This window comes from Lepidochelys kempii, chromosome 16 (genome assembly GCF_965140265.1).
Source record: "Lepidochelys kempii isolate rLepKem1 chromosome 16, rLepKem1.hap2, whole genome shotgun sequence".
In the NCBI taxonomy this organism is placed as follows: domain Eukaryota; kingdom Metazoa; phylum Chordata; order Testudines; family Cheloniidae; genus Lepidochelys; species Lepidochelys kempii.
Genome location: NC_133271.1, coordinates 7,859,911 through 7,887,663, shown reverse-complemented (window position 1 = coordinate 7,887,663; position 27,753 = coordinate 7,859,911). Strand labels below are relative to the sequence as shown.

At 48.7% G+C, this 27,753-nt stretch overlaps 1 protein-coding gene across 23 annotated transcripts in view; it reads right to left on the bottom strand.

Annotated features, from left to right (window-relative positions):
- The window catches only part of GRIN1 (glutamate ionotropic receptor NMDA type subunit 1), an 87,122-nt gene extending 69,424 nt beyond the window's left edge, over nt 1-17,698 (bottom strand). For 6 of the 23 annotated variants that reach the window (XR_012155315.1, XM_073314985.1, XM_073314980.1 and 3 more), the window contains exons 1-2: nt 16,876-17,694; nt 5,049-5,183 (exon numbers count right to left, since the gene is read on the bottom strand). Coding sequence is in view for 12 of the 23 variants with exons in the window: in XM_073314985.1 (XP_073171086.1) it covers nt 5,049-5,183; nt 16,876-17,133 (393 nt within the window). In the remaining 11 variants the exon portion in view is untranslated. Of the gene's footprint in view, nt 1-5,048; nt 5,184-12,048; nt 12,231-16,875 lie in introns of all 23 variants that reach the window. The other 17 variants (XR_012155314.1, XR_012155312.1, XR_012155313.1 and 14 more) reach the window with 10 other exon arrangements.
- Nucleotides 17,699-27,753: the final 10,055 nt, after the last annotated feature.

Sequence of the window (27,753 nt, the reverse complement as noted above, 5' to 3'; positions counted from 1 at the left end):
CTGAAATATAGGCCTTTGGGTCTCAAACCTTTAATTGGCCTCTATAATACGAAATTCCCTTTTTTTGGCTCTGATTTCTAGGCTCTGATTTCAGACACTCTTGTTTCCTGGGGCTAGTCCAGTGCCTGGGGAGGTCGAATGTGTGGCCTATAAGAAGCAGAGCTGACCTTGTTATTCATTGTCAATAACAGTCAGTGTGTGCTTAGCCCTTTTTTCTGATTGTAAATTGTGACAGATAATAACTTCTTCTAAGCAAGCACATTTATTCTTAAGGTAAAAGCACCACAAAGAAAACATATAAAAACAATAAAAGAACCTACACACATGTTAAGTGCTTACCAATGTCACCTATCAGTCTTATGGGACTTAGTCGGTCAAGGTCTTCCAACCCTTCCACAATGGTTGCCCTCCCCCCACTTGGAAAGAAGGGCCTGTCCTTTTGCTGGATCAGAAAGCAGGCCCAGAGTCAGTTTAAACACAGGCTATTTATCCAAAAGTCCTTCTGCTTCACCCTTCTGCTTTTAAAGCCATAATATCCTTTCCCCATAGCAAAGAATACAGAATATCTAACACCACACCCTAAGCCAACACCCCAACCCTTCCTGAGTCTACATGGAAATCTGTCTTGTACGTACAGCAAAGGCTGTCACACCAGGAACTTGAACACAGATTTCACACCTTGGGAGCATTTGATGGGATTTCATGACATGGGGCTTAATTATTGTCTTAGGAGTCCCAGTGTCTCTCCAGTCAATGAATGACTACCCCTTCTGCTCCCACTAGGAATCCAGTGGATCTAGCCCCGACAGGGTGCAGAAAGACACATACAAAATGGTTTTCTTGGAAAGCAGAAGGGGTGTATCAGATCCCATCAGTTAGTGCTGACCTGCAAGGGACTGTGGAGCCAACATGCAAATGGGGTGGCTGACAGGGAAGGGGGGATCCCTGTGGCCAGTATCCAGGAGGAATCATGTTACCTTCCCAGTATATGCAGACAAATCCCTGGGGGGAGTGGAGGTGAGACAGCCTCCATCTCAAGGAGAAGGATGAGACCTACTGACATTAAGGGAAATCTATGACACGCACCCAAGGGTGGGAAATGCCCAAGAAATATGCATGACAGCTGCTCAGGAGACGTCAAAGGTAGCTCCGGCCAGGAAGGAGGGGGAATGTCTTCCCACAATCTATGACTGCCTGATAGTCTGTGAAAATGTATAAGACCCTGGGTGGAGGAAAACTTGCTGCACACCCTGACTCAGTATGTGAGGATTAAAAGTCCATCAATACACTTCCCCCCAGATAAGCTAGGATTGTATGTAACCTTTCTAGGGGGAGATAGGACACATATTGCGATGCCATGCAGTATCTCTGGGGTCCACTGCTTTAAATGAATGGTTCCTGTATGACTGTGTCCTACTCCATGGGGCAGGGCTGCACTGCTCCTCCAGGAACCACGAACAGTGGGTGGGGATTAAAGCAAATCAGCCAGGTTGGAACCATCTCCTGGGGAGGCTCGTGCATATTGGTTCAAACTGGCTTTCCAGAGACCAACGGACAAAGAAAGGACTTCGTATAAATAGCTGGAGTTCAAACTGACTCAGGCTCTTTGTTCTGATCCAATAAATGGCCAAGACCTCCTGTCAAAAGGGTGCCCCAATACTCAAGGAAAGGGTTGGAAGGACTGAACCTACCAGGGTCCCATGAGACTCAGGGCTGCTGTAGTGTTTTCCCCGCCACAGGGATATTAAATTTAATTATATTATGGTCACTATTACCAAGTGGTCCAGCTATATTCACCTCTTGGACCAGATCCTGTGCTCCACTTGGGACTACATCAAGAATTGCCTCTCCTCTGGTGGGTTCCAGGACCAGCTGCTCCAAGAAGCCGTCATTGAAAGTGTCAAGAAACTTTATCTCTGCATCCTGTCCTGAGGTGACATGTACCCACTCAATAATTGAAATCCCCTATTATTATTGAGTTTTCTATTTTTATAGCCTTTCTAATCACTTTCACAATCACATCCTGGTCAGGTGGTCAGTAGTATATCCCTACTGCTACATTCTTATTATTCAAGCAGGGAGTTTCTATCTCTAGAGAGTCTATGGTTGAGTTTGAGTCATTTAAGATTTGTACTCTATTTGACTCTATGCTGTCTTTCACATATAGTGCCCCTCCTGTACTTGGTCCCTGCGGCCATGGTTTGCTTTTACTGAATACACACACATATGACACGTACCGACAAGTCAGGTAATCGTACATGCTGCATTCAGTGCAATAAACTGGATGACCCCCACTCTGCGCTGGACTTCTGCCTGCATTCTTTTTACTCATGCAGCTTTCTTTTTATGGGTTTTATTTGTCTGGTTTGTTTGCCTGGGGAGAGGGGTGTTTATTGGCCTATGTTTTGAGAATGTTAATCAGGTGTATCTATCTCTCCCACTCCCTCTCTAAACTCCCTCACAAAACTCCCCTGTTAGCTGCTCCTGTTCCCTAGGACACTGTGCAAGATGAATCACTGGTCTGATTAGAGCTAGTCAAAAGTGTTTGAACATTTTTTAAAATTGAAAAATGGCCATTTTTGGAAATCCATTTTTTTTTTTAAAATTTGTTCTCTTTCAAAAATGTTCATGCCAGTTTTAAATCATGTTAGGATTGTTTTGATCTGTTTTTATAATTTCCATGACCATTTTTCTGATTTTCCTTTCCTTTCCTTTCTTTTTCCTTTTCCCGCTTGCCTTTCATTTTCCAGTGATTTTTGGAAAAAAATATTTTAAAATGACAGGGAAAAAAGAGGAAAAACTCAGGATAAGAGAGGAAAGAAAGAAATAAGTTGAAACTTAAACAAACAAACGAACAAAAATATTAGCCTGAGACAGACACCTAGTAAGTTTCACCCTGAACAGTTTCATGTTGGCAAAATTATAAGCAACTGAAAACAGGGTCTTATAATGGAAGCATCAAGTAATCTTAACTATAGTCACTGCTACCTGCCGCCTATAGTAAACATCATTCATTGCAGGGAGTATTAGCTCTGCTGGGACTGATGTATAAGTGAATATCCCTCTATCCCTGGCATCAGTTGCGTGATTAAAATGCCTTTTTAATTGGCAGCGCCCCTCCTAACCCGTCTGGGATGTCCCTGAGGCTGGCATGGATTACAGGTACCCTGTCACCTCTCCAGCTTAACATCGCACTCATTTCCTAGCCTCTGATAGCGCTTTCCTCTGAAGTCCACGCAATTCCCAGTTTTCAGCATCACCTGTGTCTCTTCTCCTGTCCTAACAGCATCGGACAGGCAGCACACTGGGCAGCAGTGAAGTCTCACCGGTGCTCCCATCACCATATTCAACAGTACTGCATGCTCAGCACTCATTAGCCATAAGCACCAAAGTCTCCAGCTGCCCCTTGCTGACAATTCTCCCCCATGATTTGATCACAACCCAAGATTCTGATGCCTACGGATGCTCTTGGATCAGTGTTAAAGGTCTTCACTGCAACCCTGCTTATAGCAGCTGTACGAAACTTTAACCAGTGCTCTGAAGAATTAAGGTTGTCCACAGAACAGTTACAAGATGGGTTGTGGCAATATAGCTCCGTCACTGGGGCTCACCTGGTTTTTGGAGGAGCCACCTTTGGGGTATTTCAGTCTCCAGCATTAATCAGTCTTGGCCTTGGTTTTTCTGCTGAGGTTGCTAACAAGGTAGCAATTGAGATAATGGGGGAGGGGGTTTTTTGGGGGGAGGAATTGGGATTTATTTGAGGACACATGCCCTGTTGGAACTGGCTGAGAACATCCACTCCTTTTCTCCTTACCCATAGATTCAGGACCAGCCTTCAGATGTGAGCGGCAAGAGATGTGCACTGAGCTTTTGCTGTTTCATTTCATTTCATGTGAATCTGTTGCTCCTCCCTAACTGAAATTTGGCTTTCTTTGGAATGTGGATGAAATGGCTATTTTTGCACTGACATTTGCATCAGTGAATATTCACAGTTTTCCATGCAAAAGGCATCAGCATACGAAATATGGACTCTTTTGAGCTTTGAAATAGACTCGTTTTTACTCAATAAATGTAGCACTATTCTACCTGAAAATGGGTCCAGCTTCAGGTTTGTAATAAAATGAGAATGTCACAGCACTTCTGCAAGGACTCTGTGGAACTCCTTTGCTTTTACAAAAGAAGTACATTGTACAAGGTCAGCCCAGAAGTGAGGAGTGTCTGATGAAGGAGCCACCCACCATACTCCCCGCATACCCTGCACATGGCCAGATGCATCAAATTCACCACTCTGCAGAGGGCCAGCATAAAGCCTAGGCAAGGCACACTTACATCCTCAAAATAGGGTGTGTATCAGACATGAACGGCACCTAGTCCTTGCCTGGCCCTCTGCCGAGGGTTGAATCTCACCCCAAAGTGAATAGACCTTTTCATTTTCACAGGGACATGAACTGTAGTTTGGAACTTGACTTGCTATTTCTTGGCCGCTGGGCAGGCTGGGTGTTATTTCAAACCAGAGGATAACTGGTGTTAACCTCCAATCACACACAGACTGAACAAAACCAAACAATCTTGAAGACCAAAAGAGCTCCTGCCAAATGGATAGACAGTATTAGGGTCCTCCTCCATCTCTGCAGTTCCTCCAGCATCCAGGGACCACCCAGGAGGCTCCCAGCTGTCACTAGTCAGCAGTTCAGGAGCTAGTTCATGCATTTGATTTGGCTAAAGAGCTGTGAATCCAGCAGCCTGACAGAGAAACACTGCAGAAATGATCCAGCGATATGTAGGTCAACATTGTGAGATATCAAAACCAATGAATTCAGAGAAAGCCAGAGTAGGAGAGAAAAAGTGAGAGTTATCAGATCAGTCTGGAGAGGATAGATAGATAGATAGATAGATAGATAGATAGATAGATAGATAGATAGATAGATAGATAGATAGATAGATGTATTCTGGAAAAAGTAGTGCAGAAATCATTAGTCACTTCTGATGGATGTTCTTCATTTATACCACATGTATGAGATACATACTAGGAAACATGCATCAGTTACCTTATCAGAATATATAGACATGCGTGTTGTCAGACCAATGACAGGAATCCTGTAGAAGCCAGCTGTGTATGATACAGGTGTTGGTGTTAGGTGATCATTTGGAGCAGGTGGGTGACTAACTAATATTGCATAGACCTGTAGGACACAGGATACATGATACAAACATTATTTCATAGGAGCAGAATGATCATGAAATGTGAATTTCCTTTTCTTTTCTGTACATTAAGTAGCCAAGTGCTAACATGGTCACGGCATTCAAACAACAGGAGATATAAATAATAAAAGAATACATAAGCAACACATGTCATGATGTGGTTCTGTAGATGAAGGAAGGCATGTATGAAAAGGCTGCTTCTTCCCTTAGACTGAAGCCGTCGCCATTAGGAAGAGATGGGTCTGTTTGGGGTTTCATCTTAATGGAAATGCAATGCTTGGCAAGCTAAACTAATAACTCTCATGGATTACAGATTAAAGAGAAACATCTCTCTTACAGTCACACTATGTAATGAGATTTATTTAACCACACATTTAATACTCAACTCTAATTCCCCTCTGAGGACTATTACAAACAAAGTGGTCAGCTGGGATTCCGTGAGAGAGAGAGAGAGCGAGAGACAGACAGAGAGAGGGAGAGAGAGTCACAACACAGAACAAATCAGCCAGCTGCCTGCTAAGCATGCACACACATCAAAACCCAAGGGGAAGGGAGGGGAGGCGCATGGGAGACTCACTCAGGTAAGGACATGAAGAAACATGGATATAAATATGTCTTAGCTACTTTCTTTTCTCTCAGCAAAGCAGGGTTGATGTGATGGCCAACATGACAATATCATTTCATATGAAAATCACTTCTACAGCCCCATAAATGTACCTGGCACTTGACAAACAGTAGGTCAGCTCCCCAGCTGGTGTAAATGAGTGTAACTACATGGAAGTCAGTGGAGTGAGACCAGTTTGCACCAGCTGAAGATCTAGCCCCAAAGCATTTTCAGCAGTGGTCCCCAAACTTTTTACCTCGTGCCCTTCTTACCCCTGTCTGCACCCACCTGCTCCCCAGAGCCAGAGCCAGAAGTGGGGCCATGGCTCTGGGTGAGGGGGACTGTCCAGTGGTAAGGGAGCCGAGGCTGGGGCCATTTCTGGAGGTGGGGGTGGGAGTCTGGCGAAGGCCGGCAGCCAATGCCCCAGGAGCGGGGCCGGCAGCTGCGGCCGGGAGCAGAGCCCCAGGACTTAGGCTGGCAGCCAGATCACCAGACTTGGGGCTGGCAGCTGGGACCCTGGGTGTGGAGCTGGCAGCTGGGGCCAGGGCCAGGAGCGGAGCTGGGTGGCACTCCCTCCCCGCCCTCCGTAGGGGCTGGCCTGGGCCCCAGCTGCATCCCCCAAAACGTTCCTCCCTTCCTCCCTAGGGGGGCGTACCCCACAGATTGGGGACCTCTGATTTACAGTCTGAGGGTCTGCCTACACTGCAATCAGAGCTGTGACTGCAGCATGTGTAGACATACCCAAGCCAACTTTGATCTCCTTCTGCCTGGAAGAAATAGGTTTTGAGATGGGGTTTAAGGAAGGTAAGTGCACTTGCCGGAAACAGGGAGACTCTCAGGGACAGCATGTTAGAAGGGGAATAACTGGGAGTGGAAGGAAGAGAGAAGAGTATTGAGAGGAGCACAGGGTCTGAGCTGGGGAAGGAAAGCAGAGATGGGGCTGTAGGGCTAACAGGTGAGAGTGAGGAATTGACGCTGAGTGTAGCCAGGGGAGGGATCTAAGGCAGAGGGTTTGCTGGCTGGAGCTGGGTGAGGGACATGACATTAGCAGGCTGATAGGAGAAGCAGGAGAACAGTCTAGAGTGGCAATGGTCAAGGCAAAAGGCCATCAAGACGTGCACAAGGGTCCTAGCAGGAAAAGAGTTTGGGAAGGAAGTGCTGGGGCTGCATTAAAGAGGGCACAGCAACAGGACATAGGGGAGACAGGATGCTGGGGGAGATGCCGAGGGAAGAGGAGAGCCGGATTAAAGTCCGGGAGTCAGGAGGGACAATGGAATTGTTAATGGGGTTAGAGAAATGAGGATGGTAGAGGAGTGGGAGGGAGGGAAGACAAGAGGAGCAGCTCGGATGTAAAGAGCTGGAGATGATGGCAAGGAGATGTCAGCGAGGCAGCTGGATGGGGAAGAATGGGTGGCGGGGAGGAGGAGAGTTAGGAATCAGCCATGTGAGCTCCAAGGGGAGCTGTCACCGAGAGAGATAGAAAGAGGAGGGAGTAAAGGCAGAACCGCGTGGCATAGAGGGGAGAATGAGCAGCTGTGAAGCTGAGGCAGGCTGGACAAGGTTCACGACAGGGCAAGGTTGTGGACCAGAGGGCGTAATCCTGCAAAGGGCAGCGCTTCCTCAACTCCAGCCAGCTGCAGTGGGAGCTGAGAGCAGCTAGCATTGCAAATGGTCTAGCACCAGGAGACGGGGAAAAGCAGAGCGGGAGGGAGCGACTGACAGAGCGGAAAGTAGCACAGACCAAGGAGGAAACGGTGAAGGACGCATCCCTTTGACATAGTTGGGAAGGGCCAGGGAGGAGTCAGAGGGATGGAGAGGCTGGCAGCTGCTCATGCTGGGCAGTTCAAGCGCTGGGATATCTCAGGGTATGTCTGCACTGCAAGAAACCAGTGGCTGGTCTGTGACAGCTGACCATTGGTGCCGTTGTTATGAGTTGCCAGTGGGTGCTCGATCCCCACTCCATCCCAAGCTCTGCCCCCCTTCCCCCAAGTCCCCACCTCTGCCTCGCCTCTTCCTGCCCCGCCCTGTTCTGAACCCCTCCCCTGAGCATACCCCATGCTTGCTCCTCCGCTACCGCCCAGCACCTCCTGCATGCTGCTGAATACCTGATCGTGGCAGGCAGGAGGTGCTGGGAGGGAGGGAGAGGAGCTGATTGTGGGGGCTGCCGGTGGGTGCTGAGCACCCACTGTTTTTTTTCCGTTGGTGCTCCGGGGCTGTGGGGCCTATGCAGCTGACACTGGCTTGTGGGGCTCGGGTCGTGGGGCTATAACATTGCAGTGTAGACATTTGGGCTTGGGCTGGAGCCTGATCTGTGGGATCCAACCCCACCAAAGCCTGGCCACATGACCTCAGCAGATTCAACCCCTTGGAAGATGCTGCACATTATTCATGGCAGCTGCTAACATAAAATGGCCATTTTGCAAAATTTTATTTCCAAAATTCTTCTCTGACACACTGAAATTCTGCTCATGCTTAAGGTCAAAGAATAAGAAAATTAAAGCTGCTGAAGGTACCCCATGCCAAGGCATAACCCACCCATAAGTGAATACTGCCCATTCTTGGTATGCTGGTCTGAATAACCCACAGCACTGGCATTTCTAGAGGGTGAGGAATATCACTGGATCACATCATGACAAGTTGACTATGAAGCTATATTAACAGTTATTAAAATGCATCACTGGACAGTGTCATTCAGCACAGGGCTGGGAATGCAGCACACTCTTATTGGATATTCACAAGTCAAAAAATCTCCATTGTTTAAAATGCACAAAAGTTGTCTCAGGGCAACCTGGGTGCAGAGGGCCAGACCAGGAGAACACACCTCTTAAGCCCCACTACAACCCCAAATAGAGCTTAAATGAGAATTAAGAGGTGCATAGGCCTTTTGCTAGCCCTCTACACAGGTGTGAAATTACCTGCCAACACATGTGATCAAGCAAATGATGAAACAATGCTGTCAGTGCACAAGATATACTGTCCTACAGTATACACTGGTTCTCCACTTGTAAGGTAACTAACTCCCTTTTCTTCATGTGCCAGTATATTTATGCCTGTATCTGTAATTTTCACTCCATGCATCTAAAGAAGTGGGTTTTTTACCCTCGAAAGCTTATGCCCAAATAAATCTGTTAGTCTTTCAGGTGCCACCAGACTTTTTGTGGCTACAGACTAACATGGCTACCCCGTGATACTAGTCTTGCAGTACTGCATACTATTTATGCCTGTCTCATGTGGCAAGATTAAGAAATTCCATCTTTTCAATTGATGTTTAGATATCATGGTGATTAGATAGATAGATAGATAGATAGATAGATAGATAGATAGATAGATAGATAGATAGATAGATAGATAGATAGATAGATAGATAGAAGATGGGTGAGAGAGACAAGACTTCAAGCTACACAGAGCTCTTCTTCGTGTCTGGGGAAGGTAATCAGTGTGTCACACCTAAATATGAGCTGAAACAGATTGTTAAGCATAAGGAGTTAATAACACATGTTGCAAGAGACTATTCAAGAAGAAGTGAACAGTTATCACCGCTGTAGTCATAGGACAGAGGAGGGTTGGGGGGTTACATACTGTTGTAATGAGACATAAAACTAGCATCACTATGGAGCCCATGTTTCTGTAGACACACTGCTGCAGCCCAGCCGTAAGCTCTGCCGATGCAGCACATTGGTGATGGCACTCGATGCCGACAGGAGACAGCTCTCTTGTTTGCACAAACCCCCACCTCCATAAGCGGCATGAGCTCTGTGGCGGGAGAAGCTCTCCTGCTGACATGGTGCCATGCACACAAACTCTTATGTCGGTGTAACTTATGTCACTCAGGGGGATGCAATAGTCACACCCCGATCGACATAAGTTTTGCTGACATAAGTTGTAGTGTAGATATAGCTCAGTGTCTAGCAAAGTCATGAACTTAAGCTCTCAGGCTCCTCTTTTGAAGGTGTTGTTCAGGGTTTCCTTTGAGGATGAGGTCTGAAAGGTCAGATATGGAGGGATCGCTCTGTGAAAAGTGCTCACCCAGGAGTGACAGGGTGTTTTTGTGTCTTATCATTATTCTGTGTGAGTTCATTCGAGAGCGCCGTGATTGTCTGGTTTCACCCTCACAGTTGTTGTTGGTGCATTTGATGCCCTGGATGAAGTACACCACATGTGATAGGCATGTGTAGGACTCATGGTTCTTGAAAGGTGTCTTGTGGGAGGTGTGGATCATTGTAGCAGTGGAGATATGGCTGCAGGTTTTGCATGTGTTGTTCTGGCAGGGTCTGGTGATGCTTTGAGTTGGTCTGTCCTGGCATGCAGGGAGCTTGCTTCTGATGATGAGCTTGGTGAGGATGGGGCATTTTTTGAAGGCCAGAAGAAGGGGTTCAGGAAAGATTTTGTTCAGGATGGGGTCCCCATCAAGTATGGGTTTTAGTTGTTTGATGATACCGCAGATGGGTTCCAGTGTGGGGCGATAGGTGACAACTAGGGGTGTGCAGTTGATGGAGGTTTTTCTTCTTCTCTGTATTAAAGCAGGCTCTCTTGGAATATTTGGGTGGCCCCTTCCATGATGTGATCTACTTCTCTAGTGGAGAGTCCTTGTTTGGCAAAGGTGGTTTTAAGTGTTTTAAGATGTCTATCCCAGACTTTCTCCTCAGAGCATATTCTGTGTACCTGAGTTCCTGGCTGTAGAGAACAGATTTCTTGGTGTGTTTGAGGTGGTGATGGTAGGTGTGGTGATCAGTTTCTGGAATATAATTGTCTGTAGGGTTTCATTGTTGAAGCTGACCATGGCGTCTAGGAAGTTGACGCTGGTGTAGGAGTGTTCTAGAGAGAGTTTGATGGATGGGTGGTGGTTGTTGAAGTTGTGGTGGAGATTTATGAGGGAGTTTACGTCATCTGTCCTGAGGATGACTATATAATTGATTTCAGAGTGGTAGCCGTGTTAGTCTGTATCAGCAAAAAGAACGAGGAGGACTTGTGGCACCTTAGAGACTAACAAATTTATTTGAGCATAAGCTTTCATGGGCTAAAGCCCACTTCATCAGATGCATGCAGTGGAAAATACAATAGGAAGATATATATATACATAGAACATGAAAAAATGGGGGTTGCCATACCCACTCTAATGAGACTAGTTGATTAAGGTGGGCTATTATTAGCGGGAGAAAAAAAACATTTGTAGTGATAATCAGGGTGGCCCATTTCAAACAGTTGACAAGAATGTGTGAGTACCAGTGGGGGGAAAATTAGCATGGGGAAATAGTTTTTAGTTTGTGTATTGATGTATCATTGATGTATCTCAGGTATACCCTTGGTTTAGTGCTGCATTTTTCCAAAAATTCTTCCTCAAGGTGGGCCATGAAGAAGTTGACATGTTGGGGAGCCATTCTTGTACCCATGGCTGTTCTCATGGTCTGGAAAAAGTGTTGTTGAATGTAAAGTTGCTATGGGTGAGGATGTAATGGATGAGTTTGCCAGTGTGTTTCTGGTGGATGTGGTGGATGGTGGAGTGTTGTCTGTAATTCTGTAGATATTTAAGGCAGGCAGCTATGCCATCACATGAGGCATGTTGGTGTAAACGGAGGTAACATCCATGGTGGCAAGGATGCTGTTCTGAGGGCGGTTGTTAATGTTGTGGAGTTTCTTAATGAAATTGGTTGTGACCTGAAGTAAACTGGCCCTTTGTATGGTGAATCTGAGGACAGTTTCTATGAGTCCTGATATTTCTTCAGTAAGAGTGCTGAGGTCAAGTATGATGGGCCTGCCTGGGTTCCCTTGTTTGTATGTCTTGGGAAACACGTAGAAGGTCCCTGGGGTGGCTTCATGGGGGACGAGGTTATAGAATTGCTCTTGGAGTTGTTTAGGGAAGGATTTGATTATATTCTTAAATTTCTGTGTGAATTATGGTGTGAGAGTCGTCTTTGAGTTCTTTGTAGTAGGTGGTGCCAGAGAATTGTTGGTTGGCCTCACTGATGTAGTCATCATGGCCGAGGATAACAATGGCACCCCGTTTGTCCGCTGATTTGATCCCTATCTGGTGGTTGGATTTCAGGAACTGGATAGATAGATAGATAGATAGATAGATAGATAGATAGATAGATAGATAGATAGATATTTTAAAGAACTTCAAATCCCTACTTGCATTCTAAATTACCCTCAAAACTATGCCCTTTGCCTGATTAGGACACATGGAAACAGCCCCTTTGCTGTTCTAATGAGCTAGCTGCACAAATAGCTATGGAAGGAAGTACCTTTTTCAGAGATGAAGCTATGTAAATTGCTCTTGGTGCAATCCAATGGTGCATGAACATTATCCTTCCTGCTGGTTTCTCCTTGCTTCTTTTGAATACATCTTCTGTACATTTCTCTGACTTTCCTTGGCCTCCAGACATTTGCATAGCATTTGTTTGGAAAATTGGGCCATATCCAATTACTATTTGAACCAAAAAGATTAGCTAGTCTTCCCTCTGCTTCTTTCATTGCATCTCTCTCCCCACCTCTCCCCCATCCCTCTGCAAATCCACCAGAGACAGCCCTGGGAGTACCTATGCTTAATTTCAAAAGTTTAAAATGTCCAGGATAGTACCTCTCTGCATGCATATGTGTTTGTGTGTATGTATGGGTGTGTGTATATGTATACAAATGTCCGTGCAGGAGTATAGGGGTGCATGTGCATTTGTGTACACATGTGTGTGAAAAGTCTGACTGTTGTGAAGACTGTGGGTTGTTTAGGCAGAGAACCCAAGAACCCCCCAAAATGTGAAGAAAACAGAACAACACTGCAAAAATGAGCATTCAAAAAAATGTCCTTTGCAGAAGTTAGAACATATTTTACTTTAAAAAATAGATAGCAAATGTAATTGTGTCCTGCAGAGTTATTGTGCTAAAGGGGTCTTAGTTTTGCTTTAACAGCCAATCTCAATGCAGCCTTAACTACGGTGTCACTACGGATGTCTCCACAGTCTGTGCAGGGCTCAGAGCCTTGCAGGCTGGGAGGAGCTTTATTTATTTTTATGTTATTACCAGCTATACTAAGCTTCCTTTGTAAATTAAGAGAGAAATGTGCAGACCCTCTTCCCCAGCCCCTTCAGTTATGGACAAGCAATAGGGTGCTTCTCTTTTGCAACACTTAGAAACCAAGTGACAGTTGCAGAAGGGGAATTCCATGCCCTGTATTCAGCAAATAATAAAGAAAATCTCAGTAACTGATGTTCTGGAGGTTAAATCCTTAATCTGCTCAGTTTCAAACTAGAGACAAATAAACAGCCTCCTACTAAATTCCCTAAATATAAGCACAGATCCCTCTGTCCCTGCATTATGCGGCAGTAGCGGGAGTGATCAAGGCATCACTGCCAGGGAGGCTAGGCTGGATGAGGCATTGGCATTTGCCATGTCAGATAGCCCTGCCTGGCCTTTGGAAGACGAGTGGGATTCACAAGAGTGGGGGGGGAGGGGAGGCGAAGAATGGAAAAATCCTTTATTTGCTCAGCTCTCGGTTTGAGTCAAGTGTGAACAACATGGAGCCCCAGAGGGTGTGACAGATTCAGCCAGCTTCCGAAAGCCAGCCTCTCTGTGTAGATTTCCAGTGTGGGGAGGAAGGGGAGTTAAGCAAGAAAGCATAGTGGTGTGTGAATGCGCATATGTAGAAACTTTCTAACTCTAAGGGCAGGTAAACTCTGGAATAAACTTCCAAGGGAGGTTGTGGAATCCCCTTGTGGGGGTTAAGAACAGGTTGGACAAACACATCTGGGATGGTCTAGGTTTACTTGGTCCTGACTCAGCACAGAGGGCTGGACTAGACGACCCCTCAAGGTCCCTTCCAGCCTGACATTTCTATGATTCGATGAGTGTTGCCAGTTTGTGCCTGTGTGTGTTTGACAGAGAGATGTTTTAAAGGCCTGAGGTGTAGTATTTAGTTAAATGCTTTCTTAACGCTGAAGGTTTATAGTGCCAGGCAAACAGCTTAAAGCACTCCTGCTCTGCAGTGATGCAGGTCCTGTGTGTGCTGAGAATTGGTTTGTTTAATGTATTATTTAGGAGGCTCCGATATTTGAAAAAATCCTGTAGCTTTAATACCAGGCATGGGAGCAGGGTGTGTTGAAATGTGCATGTGTGTATGTGCATGTGAGGACCATGTGTGAGCGGGTCGAAATGCTCTTATATAAAAAGCTGCAATGCAGTCAGATAAAGCTTCATTGGAATTCAGCGAGGCAGCAGCGGGTGGGGGAGGGGAGATCATGTCACACAAAATGAGGCCACCCAGAGCCATGTATGAGCACTGAGGCTCCGCTTGGACATGGAGAGCAGCTGTCCCTGCCTGTGCTTGGGCCCGGTTTGGGTTTCACACAATCTCAGACATGACAACACCAGGCACAGATTGCTGGAGCACCATTAGAAGCACCATATTTAAAAATCAAGCAAACACAGGGCCTCCACCCCACCCCCCCAAGCCCTGCAGTGATTCATTTCTCCCCCAACATGGTGCAAATACTTTACTTATATGCTATGTTTCCTTTGATTTAATGGCGACAAAGGTCACACTCAGTGTTTGCATTTGAAAATAAAGCCAAAAGATGGGTCAAACTGTTATCCATGGATGCATCCAGAAGAATATTCATGCTGGTAACAAAAATAAAGGGCTGGGGCATTATTCAGTTTACATATGAAATTCTCATAGTATCCTCTCCCATCTCAGCACCATTTCATTATTCGTGGGGCTGTACTCGTATTTATTTGCCAAAAATATTCATGTTTTCATTTCTGAAGACCCAGATGGAAAATGTTTTGTGTGTATTTCTCTTTAAGTAAAACTTTGCCTGAATATATATCTGTATATAGAAAATCCACCCACAGCAAGAAAGACTATTAAGCCTCTCCATAGAAGATGGGAAAAATATAGACAACTCTAGCTGGTGTTTAAGTTACCTACCTCCGAGGTTTTCCATAAAGGATGGTAAAAAGCATCTGAATTATTCAGAATGTTCGAGATTTATCTATTGGTATGAACTGACTGCGCTTACATACACACATTGTACCCACAGGCCTACAAACACACACCCTGGACACACACAGACATTCAAACACACTGCACACCCAGAGAGATGAGCAAACACCCATACCCACCCTGGACACACACAGAAACATACAAACAAACACACTGCACACCCAGAGAGATGAGCAAACACCCCCCCACACTGTACACACAGAGAGACATACAAACACCCCCCCCACACTGCACACACAGAGAGACATACAAACACCCCCCCCACACTGCACACACAGAGAGACATACAAACACCCCCCCCACACTGCACACACAGAGAGATGAGCAAACACCCCCCCCACACTGTACACACAGAGAGACATACAAACACCCCCCCCCACACTGTACACACAGAGAGACATACAAACACCCCCCCCACACTGCACACACAGAGAGACATACAAACACCCCCCCCACACTGCACACACAGAGAGATGAGCAAACACCCCCCCCACACTGCACACACAGAGAGACATACAAACACCCCCCCCCACACTGTACACACAGAGAGACATACAAACACCCCCCCCACACTGTACACACAGAGAGACATACAAACACCCCCCCCACACTGTACACACGGAGAGATGAGCAAACACCCCCCCCACACTGTACACACAGAGAGACATACAAACACCCCCCCCACACTGTACACACGGAGACATACAAACACACACTCACAAAGGCTCGCAAACACACACACAGTCCACACGCATGCCAACATACAAACACACACATAGACTGTACGCATATACACAAGCACACACCATACATCACGCACACAGACATCAACCCTTCCCAACAGGTCCACCACCAACCTTAATATGCAGGTATAACCCCCCGTCCCAATCCCCCATGAATCTGAGAGAATGCAAGGTCTGGCTGTCTGTGTTAACACATGATTTGCTTGGGCTATGGGATGAACTCCTGGTGCTCCGTGGCCTGTCCTTGCCCTGATCAGTGAATTAAGGCACTGGCAATGAGCTGGCTGGGGGAGCGGATGGGGGGCTGTGGGGGGAGATGTCTGGAGGGAGGAGGGGGAGATGGGCTGCAGTGATGGCTGAGGACGAGGGACTGAGCGCTAGCTGGGGGAGCAGAGGGGGGGCTGCAGGGGGAGATGGCTGGAGGGGGGAAGGGGAGGTGGGCTGCAGTGATGGGTGAGGGCAAGGGGCTGAGCACTGGACGGGGGAGTGGATGGGGGCTGTGGGAGTGGATGAAGGGTGTGGGGGGAGATGGTTGGAAGGGGGAGTGGATGGGGGCTGCAGGGGGAGATGGCTGGAAGGGGGAGCAGATGGAGGGGGCGGGGGGAGATGGTTGGAAGGGGGAGCAGATGGAGGGTGCAGGGGGAGATGGCTGGAGGGGTGAACAGATGGAGGGTGCGGGGGGAGATGGCTGGAGGGGGGAGCAGATGGAGGGTGCGGGGGGAGATGGCTGGAGGGGGGAGCAGATGGAGGGGGCATGGGGAGATGGTTGGAAGGGGGAGCAGATGGGGGGTGCAGGGGGAGATGGCTGGAAGGGGGAGTGGATGTGGGGTGCAGGGGGAGATGGCTGGAAGGGGGAGCAGATGGAGGGTTGCAGGGGGAGCGGATGGGGGGTGCAGGGGGAGATGGCTGGAGGGGGAGTGGATGGGAGGTGCAGGGGGAGATGGCTGGAAGGGGGAGCAGATGGAGGGTTGCAGGGGGAGCGGATGGGGGGTGCAGGGGGAGATGGCTGGAGGGGGAGTGGATGGGAGGTGCAGGGGGAGATGGCTGGAAGGGGGAGCAGATGGAGGGTGCGGGGGGAGATGGCTGGAGGGGGGAGCAGATGGAGGGTGCGGGGGGAGATGGCTGGAAGGGGGAGCGGATGGGGGGTTGCAGGGGGAGATGGCTGGAGCGAGGAGCAGATGGGGGCTGTGGGGGGAGATGGCTGGAAGGAGTGGGGCTGCAGCGATGGGCGAGGACGAGGGGCTGGGCGCTGGCCGGGTGAGTGGCTGGATGAGCGGCCAGGGGTGCCCGAGGCGATGCTGGCGGGGCTCCCGCGGGCCGGCCCCGGGTACCTGGCTGGAGATGAGGTCCTCGCAGACGGACAGGGCCATCTGGATGGCGTTGGGCTTGTGGGTGACCGAGGTGGCGTTCAGCTGGATCTTCCACGTGCCGTGGCGCTTGTTGGCCTGGTTCACCGCCTCGCGGAAGATCTGCTCGTGCTTCTTGGTGCTCAGCACCGCGCCGATGTTGACGATCTTGGGGTCGCAGCCGGCGCGGGCGAAGGAGAAGGAGACGAGCACGGCGAGCAGCAGCAGGCGCATGGTGCTCATGGGCCGGGGACTCGGCTCAGCGCGGGGCCAGGGCGCCCCTGCCCGGCCCGCTCAGGCGCCCCGGACGCCGCCCCAGGGGCAAGAGGCTTCGCCGCTCCCCGCCGCGCCCAGCCTCGGGGCTCGCCCCATCCGGCCGCCCGCCGAGCCCTCGGGCAGCGCGGCGCCAGCCCCGGCCGGAGCCGGCCCGGGCGCACGGCGCTCTCCGAGGTGCTGAAGTCCCGGCGCGCCCGGCTCCGCGTCCCGCTCTGGCTCTGCCCCGCGCCCCGGCACCTCGGGCGGCGGCTGCAGGCGCCGGCGTCCCGGCCGCGGCGCACAGGGGCGCGCTATGGGGCAGGGCGGCGGGGCGCGGACCCTCCTGCGCCGCCCTCCCCGGGGCAGGGGTCTGCGCTGCGCCCGTGCGCCACCAGCCTCCCGCCGCAGAGCGCTGCCCACGGAGCCCAGCGGGTCCCGCCGCTGACGCGTCACAGCGCAGCACTGCGGAGCCTCCGCTGCTGCCCGCCCCTCGCCGGCCCCGGGGCTGGGGAAGGGCTGCTGCGCCCGGCCCCTCCGCCCAGCCCGCCGCTCGCCGCCTGCCAGCTGCTGTGCGCAGGGCACGGCCCCGGCCCCCGCGGCGGGACACGCCGCCCTGTCCCCGAGGGCTGGCTGCCAGGAGCCGGTCCGGCTTTCTCCCCTGTCCTGGGCTCCTGCTGTGCTCCCAGACACCCCCGCCCCCGGCACCAGCCCACAGCACCTCTCCCCCGGCTCAGCTCCTCGGGCCGCCTGCAACCCCCGCTGCCAGTCCCAGCACGAGGAGCTGGTGCCCACTTTAGACGGGAGAGCTCATGATGAGGTCACCAGAATAGACAGAGAGCTGGTGTGTATGGAGATAGATAGATAGATAGACAGATAGATAGATAGATAGATAGATAGATAGATAGATAGATAGATAGATAGATAGATAGATGGTGTATGGAGATAGAGAGATGATAACTAGTGGGTATGGCGATAGATCGATCAATCAATAGATAGTTGGTGTGTATGGAGATAGATTGATCAACAGCTGGTGTGTATGGAGAAAGGAAGGAAGAAAAAGAAAGAGGATAGTTAGATAGCTGGTCTGTAGGGGGATAGATGGATTGATATATAGCTGGTGTGTAAGGGGATATGATGGATAGATAGCTCATGTGTATTGGGATAGACAGCGCAATCAATAGATAGCTGGTGTGTATGGGGATAGATACATTGATCGATAGATGGATCCTTGCAACTCTTTCTGTCCTAAAATTGTTCTTACTGGGAATTAAAGTGGGCCTTGGTGTTTATGGGAAATCTTTGAGAGCAGTGTTTCTAGAGACTGGGATCTCTCCGGTACTTGTGTCTATTAGTGGGTTGCTCATCTAAGTTTTCTGGCTCTGGGTGAGTCTGGCAGAAGAGCTAAAGGAATGTGATCATCACAGTGGATTAGCAATGGATGTGTCTTGGCTTCCAGAAGGTGTGCTGACCTCCCTCCCCACACTATGTTAAACACCTTGCATTGCTCCAGAGAACACAGGGCAGCAAATAGACTTAGGATACCAAGCTAAGAAAGTGCCTATCCAGAGCACAGTGTGGGGCTTTGCAAATAAACAGGCCATCCCCATGGCGTGACTCGCAGAAACACGGCCAGGGGCCAGGTACTGGGAGGTGGCACCTGGAAATTGGTTGGGTTGTTTTTAGGATTTTGCAGGCACAAAGTAGCAGCCTGAGGATTGGGGAGAGTTTCTGGAGGTGGAGTGAACTGGGGCTCATGTCTGGAGGTTATTCTGCCCTGGGCCAGCTTTGGAAACCCTCCCTGATCCCTAGCATGTCATTCCCATGCCACCTGAATCCTTCCTGCTGACTCTCAATGTGACTACTAGGTGAGGAACCAACATGTGGGAGCCGTGTTGCCCATGAGTACATGTGCATGGGGTGAGGGAGGGAGGGAACCAGCAGGAGCATAAGGGATTGGGAAAGAGGTCAGATCTTTTATGGTGAGGAGGGAGCACTGGTGTACTTGCTAAGAGCAGAGAGGAATGGGGAGATAAGGCCATGTGCACTCAAGACTCCTAGGCAAGTTAAGGGTTAAACCCTCACACAGCCACAGTAGAAAGCAGAGTGATGTTGTCTTGTGGAAACCCATTTAATTCTGTATTCATCTGGGAATCCTTGGCTGCTTTTTTATGGCACATTTTGTGCTCTGAGTATTCCTATCCCCTTGGCAGGACACAGCTGCGCTAGGCTTCCTGTGGGTAAAGGTCTCTGGATTCTCCAAGCAGCTGAAGGGAGTTTAGGTCTGCAATGCCTTTGAACAACACATATTTTGGGCTCCCTTTAAAGAAATGGGTGAATGGAGGCCAGAGAGAATGATTTTGTGAGTGCATGTGGTGAGCAGGCTCAGGGTCCAGGGCTGAAATTCAACCCAGTGCAGAGGACCAGCCTTAGGCCTATACACCTCTTAGCCAGAGAGGCTTAAGGGAGGCTGACCTGGTGCCTAGGCTTTGCACTGGCCCTCTGCATGGGGGAACGTTGCCCTCTGTGAATTAGCGAACTGCTGGAGGTTGACTGGAAAGCCTGCTGGAGAATGGAGTCATTGGCCATGGATGCAGGGCTCCCCAGGTGCCATAGCATTTTGGTGTGAGCCTGTGAAACAATCCCCTTCCCCTAATGTTTGCCCAGGACCACTCTTAGGATTCCAGGGTTGGCTAGTTAGAGGACATCTTGGGGTGCCCTTAAACTCAGCTGACTTGTTTGGGCAGGGGAGGTTCTCTGGGCCACCACTAGCCTCCTGCCAAAGGAGAAGTGGACCTCCAATAGTTTGTGCTGGGTTCATACTTCACCTGACAATTATTCAGTGGCAGCAGTCTCAGCTTAGAGACCAGGGACTGAATGGGACTGGAACCCAGACTATCCTTTCACCCAGGAGCTGTCTCTCCAGGTCAGGGGCAAGACAGATGGATGGGAGGGTTAGTCACAGCTTGTTCTATGAATCCACAGGACTTTGCTTTCTGGAGCTGTCCAGTTGGCACCTTTCAGCAGCAATAAATTAAAAGAAAAATGTGAACGCAGGAGAGTGCAGAGCCCTGCTCTTCTAAATGCATGGGACAGATGCCATCAGCATCCCCATGGTATACGAGCCAAAGGAGAGAGAGCAGCGTGAGCACTGCAGAGAAAAAACACCAATAGATATTTTTACATCAGTCATTTCTAGAATATTGTCCCAGCCCACCACTGTGCTCATTCAGAACAAATGAGTAGGAGATTTTTTTTCCCCAATGCAAATTTTCCTGCTGACGTCCTTAAAGTGCAAGTTGCTATGGAAACAGTTTTGTCAGCGTCCCATGTTCTCAAAATGTATGCGGTAGAAAAGGCTGAAGCAAAATGGCCTTTGTGTAAAGATGCAGGATGTGGAAGGTGGAGGAGAGCGCTGCTACAAGGAGCCTTTCCAGGTGACAGCCCATACTGCAGAGGCTTTGAGGTGCATTCAGCCACTGAAGAGTGCTAATGAAGCTGATTTCAGCTATGGTGCTCCCAGTAAGAAAACAAAAATGGCCCCTGCTCAGTTTAACCCCTATCTAGCCTTGTGTGGAAACACACAGAAATCCCAGCCGAACTCTCAGCACCTCACTAAAGGCAAACCATGCACCAGAGACACCAAGAGTCATATTTTTAGCACCATTCTGCTGATTCTGCTCTTCAAAGCATGGAAATGAGGCACTCGTGACATCCTGAACACCTCTTCCCACCCCGCTAGACTCAGTTCAGACCAATTCCACTGTTCTGAATTCTGGGGGAGGCAACGCATGCAGTTCAGCTGCTGGAATTACATTTCTTTGAAAAGAAAAGACATTGGCCCTCGTATCTCTGTACATCCAGTTTTCAGGCAGCTGACTGTATCCCTCTCTTCTACCTACATGGGGCACTTGTTCTTTGGGACGAAGACCACATGTTGGTAGGGGTGCGTACAAGCCCTCCTCCTGATCGGAGTTCCAGAACAATACAGATCCTCCCTGTGCCAGCTCTACATTAAAATGGTTAATTTGAATGAACAGAACATGCATATTTTAACAAAGGGCGTGAAATGAAGGTCCTCTAAAGAACCGAAGGGCGACACACTCATCCAACATGGGACAGCTAATGAGACTCAATGATTCCTCTCAGGAGCATTGTCATGTGTCAGCCCTGACAGCAGGGTAGAGTAACAAAAGTAAGAACTGGCCAAGGCTGGGGGTGCATCAGGACAGTGAAGAAAAGGCAGATCTGGGAAACATTATCCAGCTTGCCTGTACTTTCCATGTAGAGCCTGTAGTCCCAGTAGCTTATAGAGTCACCTGCAATAAGCGGGGTGTGGGAGGAGTCTCCAAGGCCCCTTTCATGCTGCCCATGAATCTGGGATGGACACGCCTAGAGAATGGGGCTTGCCGTTTGTTTCTCCGCTCTGGCCAGTTCTCTTTTTCATTCCTGCAGACCAATGTTCCTGGCAGACAGCATTCCAGAGATCTGAGCAATGCCTACTTCCCTCCCAAGCCCTGTCTCCAGCTGGGTTGCACTCTCCCTGCATCAGAGAGAGGTGAGATCACAAAGTGCAGAAGCCAGGCTCAGCCAGTTCAGAAGGCATCACCACATGACACCCTGACCTGCTGTGTCCTCCAGCTCTTTGATCATTTGAAGATACCTAGGTGCACAAGGAGACTTTTCCCAGCATGGGACTTGTGTAAACAGCAGTCACAACCACAGCCAGGAGCTGGTTCTCCTAAAGGGAGCAGTCTGTAGTGAGTGCTAAATCTTTCTTCCTGCCCCCACAACCACATTAGCCTCTCAAGGTGGACGTGTTCGCTGCCAGTGTGACTGCTTTACTGGCTTTCATTAAAACCTTCTCAGCACTGATTTTCAACTGAGTGACAAACATTTCACAACACACTGACTCATAAGGGAAGACACAAGAAGATGCATGGCACAGTCCCACTCTTCATGTCCAGCAATTGTCAAACGTGCTGGGGACAATTGTGTGGAAATACCATTGGTGCAAAGTGCCCCATTCCCTCTACACAGTGTAACTCCTGTTTGCAGGCTGGATGTGTGGGACCAGATCCTCGGCTGGGTAAATTAACATACATAGATTCATAGATTCCCAGGTCAGCAGGGACCACTGTGATCATCTAGTCTGACCTCCTGTACAATACAGGCCAGAGACCTGCCCCACAGTAATTCCTACAGCAGATCTTTTAGAAAAACATCTAATCTTGATTTTACAATTGCGAATGATGAAGAATCCATGAGGACCCTTACTGAATTGTTCCAGTGGTTAATTACTCTTGCCATTAAAAATGTACACTCTATTTCCATTGACTTATCAATCCATTGACTGCAGAGGAGCAGCACTAATTTCCCCAAGCTGAGGACTGGGTTTGCTCTGCTGCAGCTCCGGATAGAGAAAGGGCGGGAAAGGAGTTGCTGTCAGAGCTTTAGCTAATTTTCATGAGAAGTGCAGTTGCAGAGAACAATCTCCCCTGTGCCTGAATCTTCCAGCCCAGTCCACAGTGCTGGGGCCATGCTCTGGCTAAACCAATCCTAGAATTAGGTTAGATGCATGCGGCGGGAGGAGACACCTGCTCTCTCCTCCCCAACAACTCCTCCCACATGGCGCCTATCTGTCTAGAGTCCTGAGTTTAGACTGGAGAGCTTGAAATAAAAGCGTAGCACACCCCTGTCTGAAGGTACATGCAGGGATAAGACTCAGTGTTGGGAAAGCATGAATATGGAAGGACAGATGAGGGGTAAACATCACAACAAAGTGGGTCAGGGGGAACTCACCCCACCACCAAGCACAAGGGATAAGATGCACAGTGATCCCCATGCAAGAATCTATATCAGGTCCCAATCAGAGTCCCCAAGGGATTGTGGAGTCTTAGGCCTGGTGGTAAATAATAAGATGGGTGAACTAGAGTGCCTTGTGTTAAAGGAGGATATTGATACAATAGGCATCACAGAAACCTGGTGGAGTGAGGATAATCAATGGGACACAATCATTCCTGGGTACAAAATATATCGAAAGGACAGAACAGGTCGTGGGGGGTGGGGGGTGGGGGAGAATGGCACTATATGTGAAAGAAAATGTAGAATCAAATGAAATAAAAATCTTAAATTAAACCACATGCTCCACAGAATCTCTCTGGACAGTAATTCCAGGCTCTACTAAGAATGTAACAGTAGGGATCTACTATCGACCACCTGACCAGGACAGAGATAGTGACGATGAAATGCTAAGGGAGATTAGCGAGGCTATCAAAATAAAGAACTCAATAATAGTGGAGGATTTCAATTATCCCCATATTGACTGGGGACATGTCACCTCAGGACGAAATGCAGGGACAGCATTTCTCGATCCTTTAAATGACGGCTTCTCGGAGCAGCTGGTGCAGGAACCCCCCAGGGGAGAGGCAACTCTCGATCCAGTCCTGAGTGGGGCACAGGATCTGGTCCCAGAGGTGACTATAACTGGACCACATGGAAATAGTGACCATAATATAACAACATTTAACATCCCTGTGGTGGGCGAACACCTCAACTGCCCAACCCTGCGGCATTTAATTTCAGAAAGGGGAACTATGCAAAAATGAGGTTAGTTAAACAGAAGTTAAGAGGTCCAGTGACTAGAGTGAAATCCCTGCAAGCTGCATGGACACTTTTCAAAGACACCATAGTAGAGGCTCAACTTAAATGCATACCCCCAATTAAAAAACACAGTAAAAGAACTAAAAAAGAGCCACCGTGGCTTAATAACCATGTAAAAGAAGCAGTGAGAGATAAAAAGGCATCTTTTAAAAAGTAGAAATCAAATCCTAGTGAGGTAAATAGAAAGGAGCATAAGCACTGCCAAATTAAATGTAAAAATGTAATAAGGAAAGCCAAAAAGGAGTTTGAAGAACAGCTAGCCCAAAACTCAAAGGTAATAACAAAATGTTTTTTAAGGACATCAGAAGCAGGAAGCCTGCTAAACAACCAGTGGGGCCCCTGGACGATCAAGATACAAAAGGAGCACTTAAAGACGATAAAGTCATTTCGGAGAAACTAAATGAATTCTTTGCTTCAGTCTTCATGGCTGAGGATGTTAGGGAGATTCCCAAACCTGAGCTGTCTTTTGTAAGTGACAAATCTGAGGAATTGTCACAGACTGAAGTGTCACTAGAGGAGGTTTTGGAATTAATTGAGAAACTTAACAGTAACAAGTCACCGGAACCAGATGGCATTCACCCAAGCGTTTTGAAGGAACACAAATGTGAAATTGCGGAACTATTAACTATAGTTTGTAACCTGACGTTTAAATCAGCTACTGTACCCAATGACTGGAAGATAGCTAATGTAACGCCAATATTTAAGAAAGGCTCTAGAGGTGATCCTGGCAATTACAGAACGATAAGTCTAACGTCAGTATCAGGCAAATTAGTTGAAACAATAGTACACTGTTGCAACCATTGTTATATATTTGCAGCAAATATTGTACAAAGGTTGTCAAGTGAGGTGTCTAGGAAAAGGCTATGATTTGCTGGTTATGATTATGCCATCTGTATGCATGTATCATTTCTGTATCTGAAGTTATAAGTATTAGCTTTATACTTGGATTTCAATGTTTGCTCCCGGGATACTGCCCACAAGGTAGCTAGCCAGCACATCTTGGAGGGACTATTCAAATTAAGTAGCTCATCAAGGAACACTTGGTTGACAACGGACCAGGAGAGATGCCCATGTACACTGAGTGGACTGTCATGTAAACGTGCTGTCTGGAGTGCAGGTAATGGCTTCCTGCAATGACTGAGGGAAATTGGGCATGAACATGTGACTTGTCACTCCACCTTGTCACTGTAATTTTGCACAGTAAGAACAATGGGATGCCCTCCAAATGGCAAAAGCTATAAAAGGCCCTGGAAACACCTTCATTTTATCTTCAATCCTGCTTCTTTCCTCTGAAGAAACTTTGCTACAAACTAAAACTCTGAACAAAGAACTGAATGACCCATCCAAGCTATGGATCTATTCCAGAAATTTAACTTAAGCCAGCAGTTTTTTCCATCACTGCTACAAACCTGAACCAAAAACTTTTCTATTACTGTATGTAATTAATTCCTTTAACCAATTTTAACTCTCACCTTTCTTTCTTTTTATGAATAAACCTTTAAATTTTAAATACTAAGGGATTGGCATCAGCGTGATTTTTGGGTAAGATCTAAGTTATATATTGACCTAGGTGTGTGGTTGGTCCTTTGGGATCAGAAGAACCTATTGTTTGATGAGACTGGTTGTAAAGAACCATTCTTCTCTGAATCTAGTGTTTTGGTGATGATATAAGAATGGAAATGCTTGAGGAAACTGCCTTTATGTTTTCTTGTTAGACAGTGTGGTAAAACAGAAGTTTACTTTTGTGGCTGGTTTGGTATATCTTATAAAAGAATAACCACCAGTTTTGGGTTGTGTTTGCCCTATTTCTCAGCAGTTCTTCCTAAACTTGGCACCCTCAGTTGTAACCCACTAAGTCACGGTTACAGTGGCATAGTTGGCAGGATTGAAAACTGTTTTCTTAGGAGCTATTACATCAGCCCACAGAGTCAGGGAGATCGGGGCCTTAATGGTAGACCCTCCTTTCCCGGTGTTCTGCAAGGACAAAATTTCCTTACAACCACACCCAGGTTTCTTCTTAAGCATCTTCTGAGTTTCATCTGAATCACTGCTTTCATCTACCAGTTTTCTTTCCAAAACCACATTACTCTAACCTGGAGACTGTTCTCCATCCTCTAGATGTCAGGAGGGCAGTAACCTTCTATCTAGACAGGACTGGATCATTTTGTACATTTCCTAAATTGTTTGTTTCGTTTGCAGACAGATCTAAAGATTCTGCTGTTTCTATCCAAAGACTATCAACATGGATTTGGGGGTGTATTATAGCTTATTACATTGCTGCCAGTTTTCCACCCCATGCTGGTGTGTCAGCTCACTCGATGAGGTCTGTCACGGGGTGACACTCACCCCTGCAGGGCCTCCTGCTAGTCTCTCAGGGAATTAGCTCTTCCAGCCTCTGGAGCGTCCTCTGCAGGCTGGTATCCCGCTTGCCGCTGGCCCCCGTGTCCCTCCCGGACCCCAGTGCCCCTTTTACTCAGGGTGCTGCCCCCTGGCAGTACCCCCACAGTCTCTGGGTCTCCCCTCCCCAGGGAACCCCACCCACTATCCCCACCTCACCTCAGTCTTTGGCTACTTCCAGTCACCATTGAGCCCCCACACACTGGGGTGGACTGCAGTGTATAAGCCAATCATCACAGGCAAGGGGGGGTTGGACCAGCTGCCTCTACCTACCCTGGGCTGCACCCTTGCACCTTGATGGCCTTTGACAAGGCGCAGCCTAGGGCTTTCTGGGCAGGAGCGCCCCAGGTCCCTTGCCCTATTCCCCAGCCCTGCTCCCCTCAGGTACGCTATTCAGCTTCCCATCAGCCAGGCCCTTCTCCCTCTAGAGACAGAGAGAAACTGTCTGCTCCTGGCCCACTGCCCTCTTATAAGGGCCAGCTAGGCCCTGACTGGGGCGTGGCCACAGCTGAGGCTGCTTCTCCATTCAGCCTTCCCCAGCCACAGCCCTCCCCCAGGGCTGCTTTTAACCCCTCTGGGCAGGAGCGGGGTGATCACCCTGCTACAAGGTCACAATCTGCATTTACAGCTGTACTTAAAAATATCCCAGTATCTGAGATCTGCAGAGCTGCTACATGGTCCTCGATACATACCTTCTCCAGGCCCTATGCCCGACTCAATGCCTCTAGATCTGATGTGTCAGTTGGCAATGCAGTTCTTTCTCCTGTGCTGGGCTCTATTCCAAAGCTCCCTGCTCCATATGGGGATGCTGCTTGGGAGACACCTGAAGTGGAGCACCCATAGGGACACCACTCAAAGAAGAAGAGGTTATTCACCTGTGTGGTAACTGTGGTTCTTCGAGATGTGTGTCCCTGTCGGTGCTTCACTGCCTGCCCTCCTTCCTTTCTGCTTTGGAGTTTGCTTCTGAGACTCAGCAGTGGAGAAGGAACTGAGAGTGATTTTACCTGCACAGCCTGATACAGCCTCGGTGCAGGGCATGAGGATATTGGCAGCATAGGCGCAGGGTTGGAGCACCCTTGGAAAAAAAATTAGTGGGTGCTTAGCACCCACTGGCAGCCAGCTCCACCTCCTCCCCCCCAGTGCCTCCCATCTGCTGGCGGCCCTGCTGATCAACTCCTCCCCTTCCCTCCCAGTGCCTCCTGCCCACCGTGATCAGCTGTTCTGAGGCTTACAGAGAATGCTGGGACAGAGGGGTAGAAGCATAGACAGGGCACGCTCAGGCGAAGGGGCGGAACTAGGCAGGAAGAGGCAGGGCAGGGGTGGGGCCTTGAGGAAAGGTGTGGAGTGGGGGCGTGGCCTAGGGTGAGCAGGGGTTGAGCACCCCTGGGAGAAAGAGGAAGCCGGTGCCTGTGATTGGCAGTGCATGCGCAGGCTGGACTGACTCTGCTAATGAAAATCTCTGGTCGAAAGCACATGGGGCGCATGTGCCCCTGAAGTGCAGCACCCATAGGGACACATCTTGAAGAACCACAGTTTCTGCAAAGGGTGAGT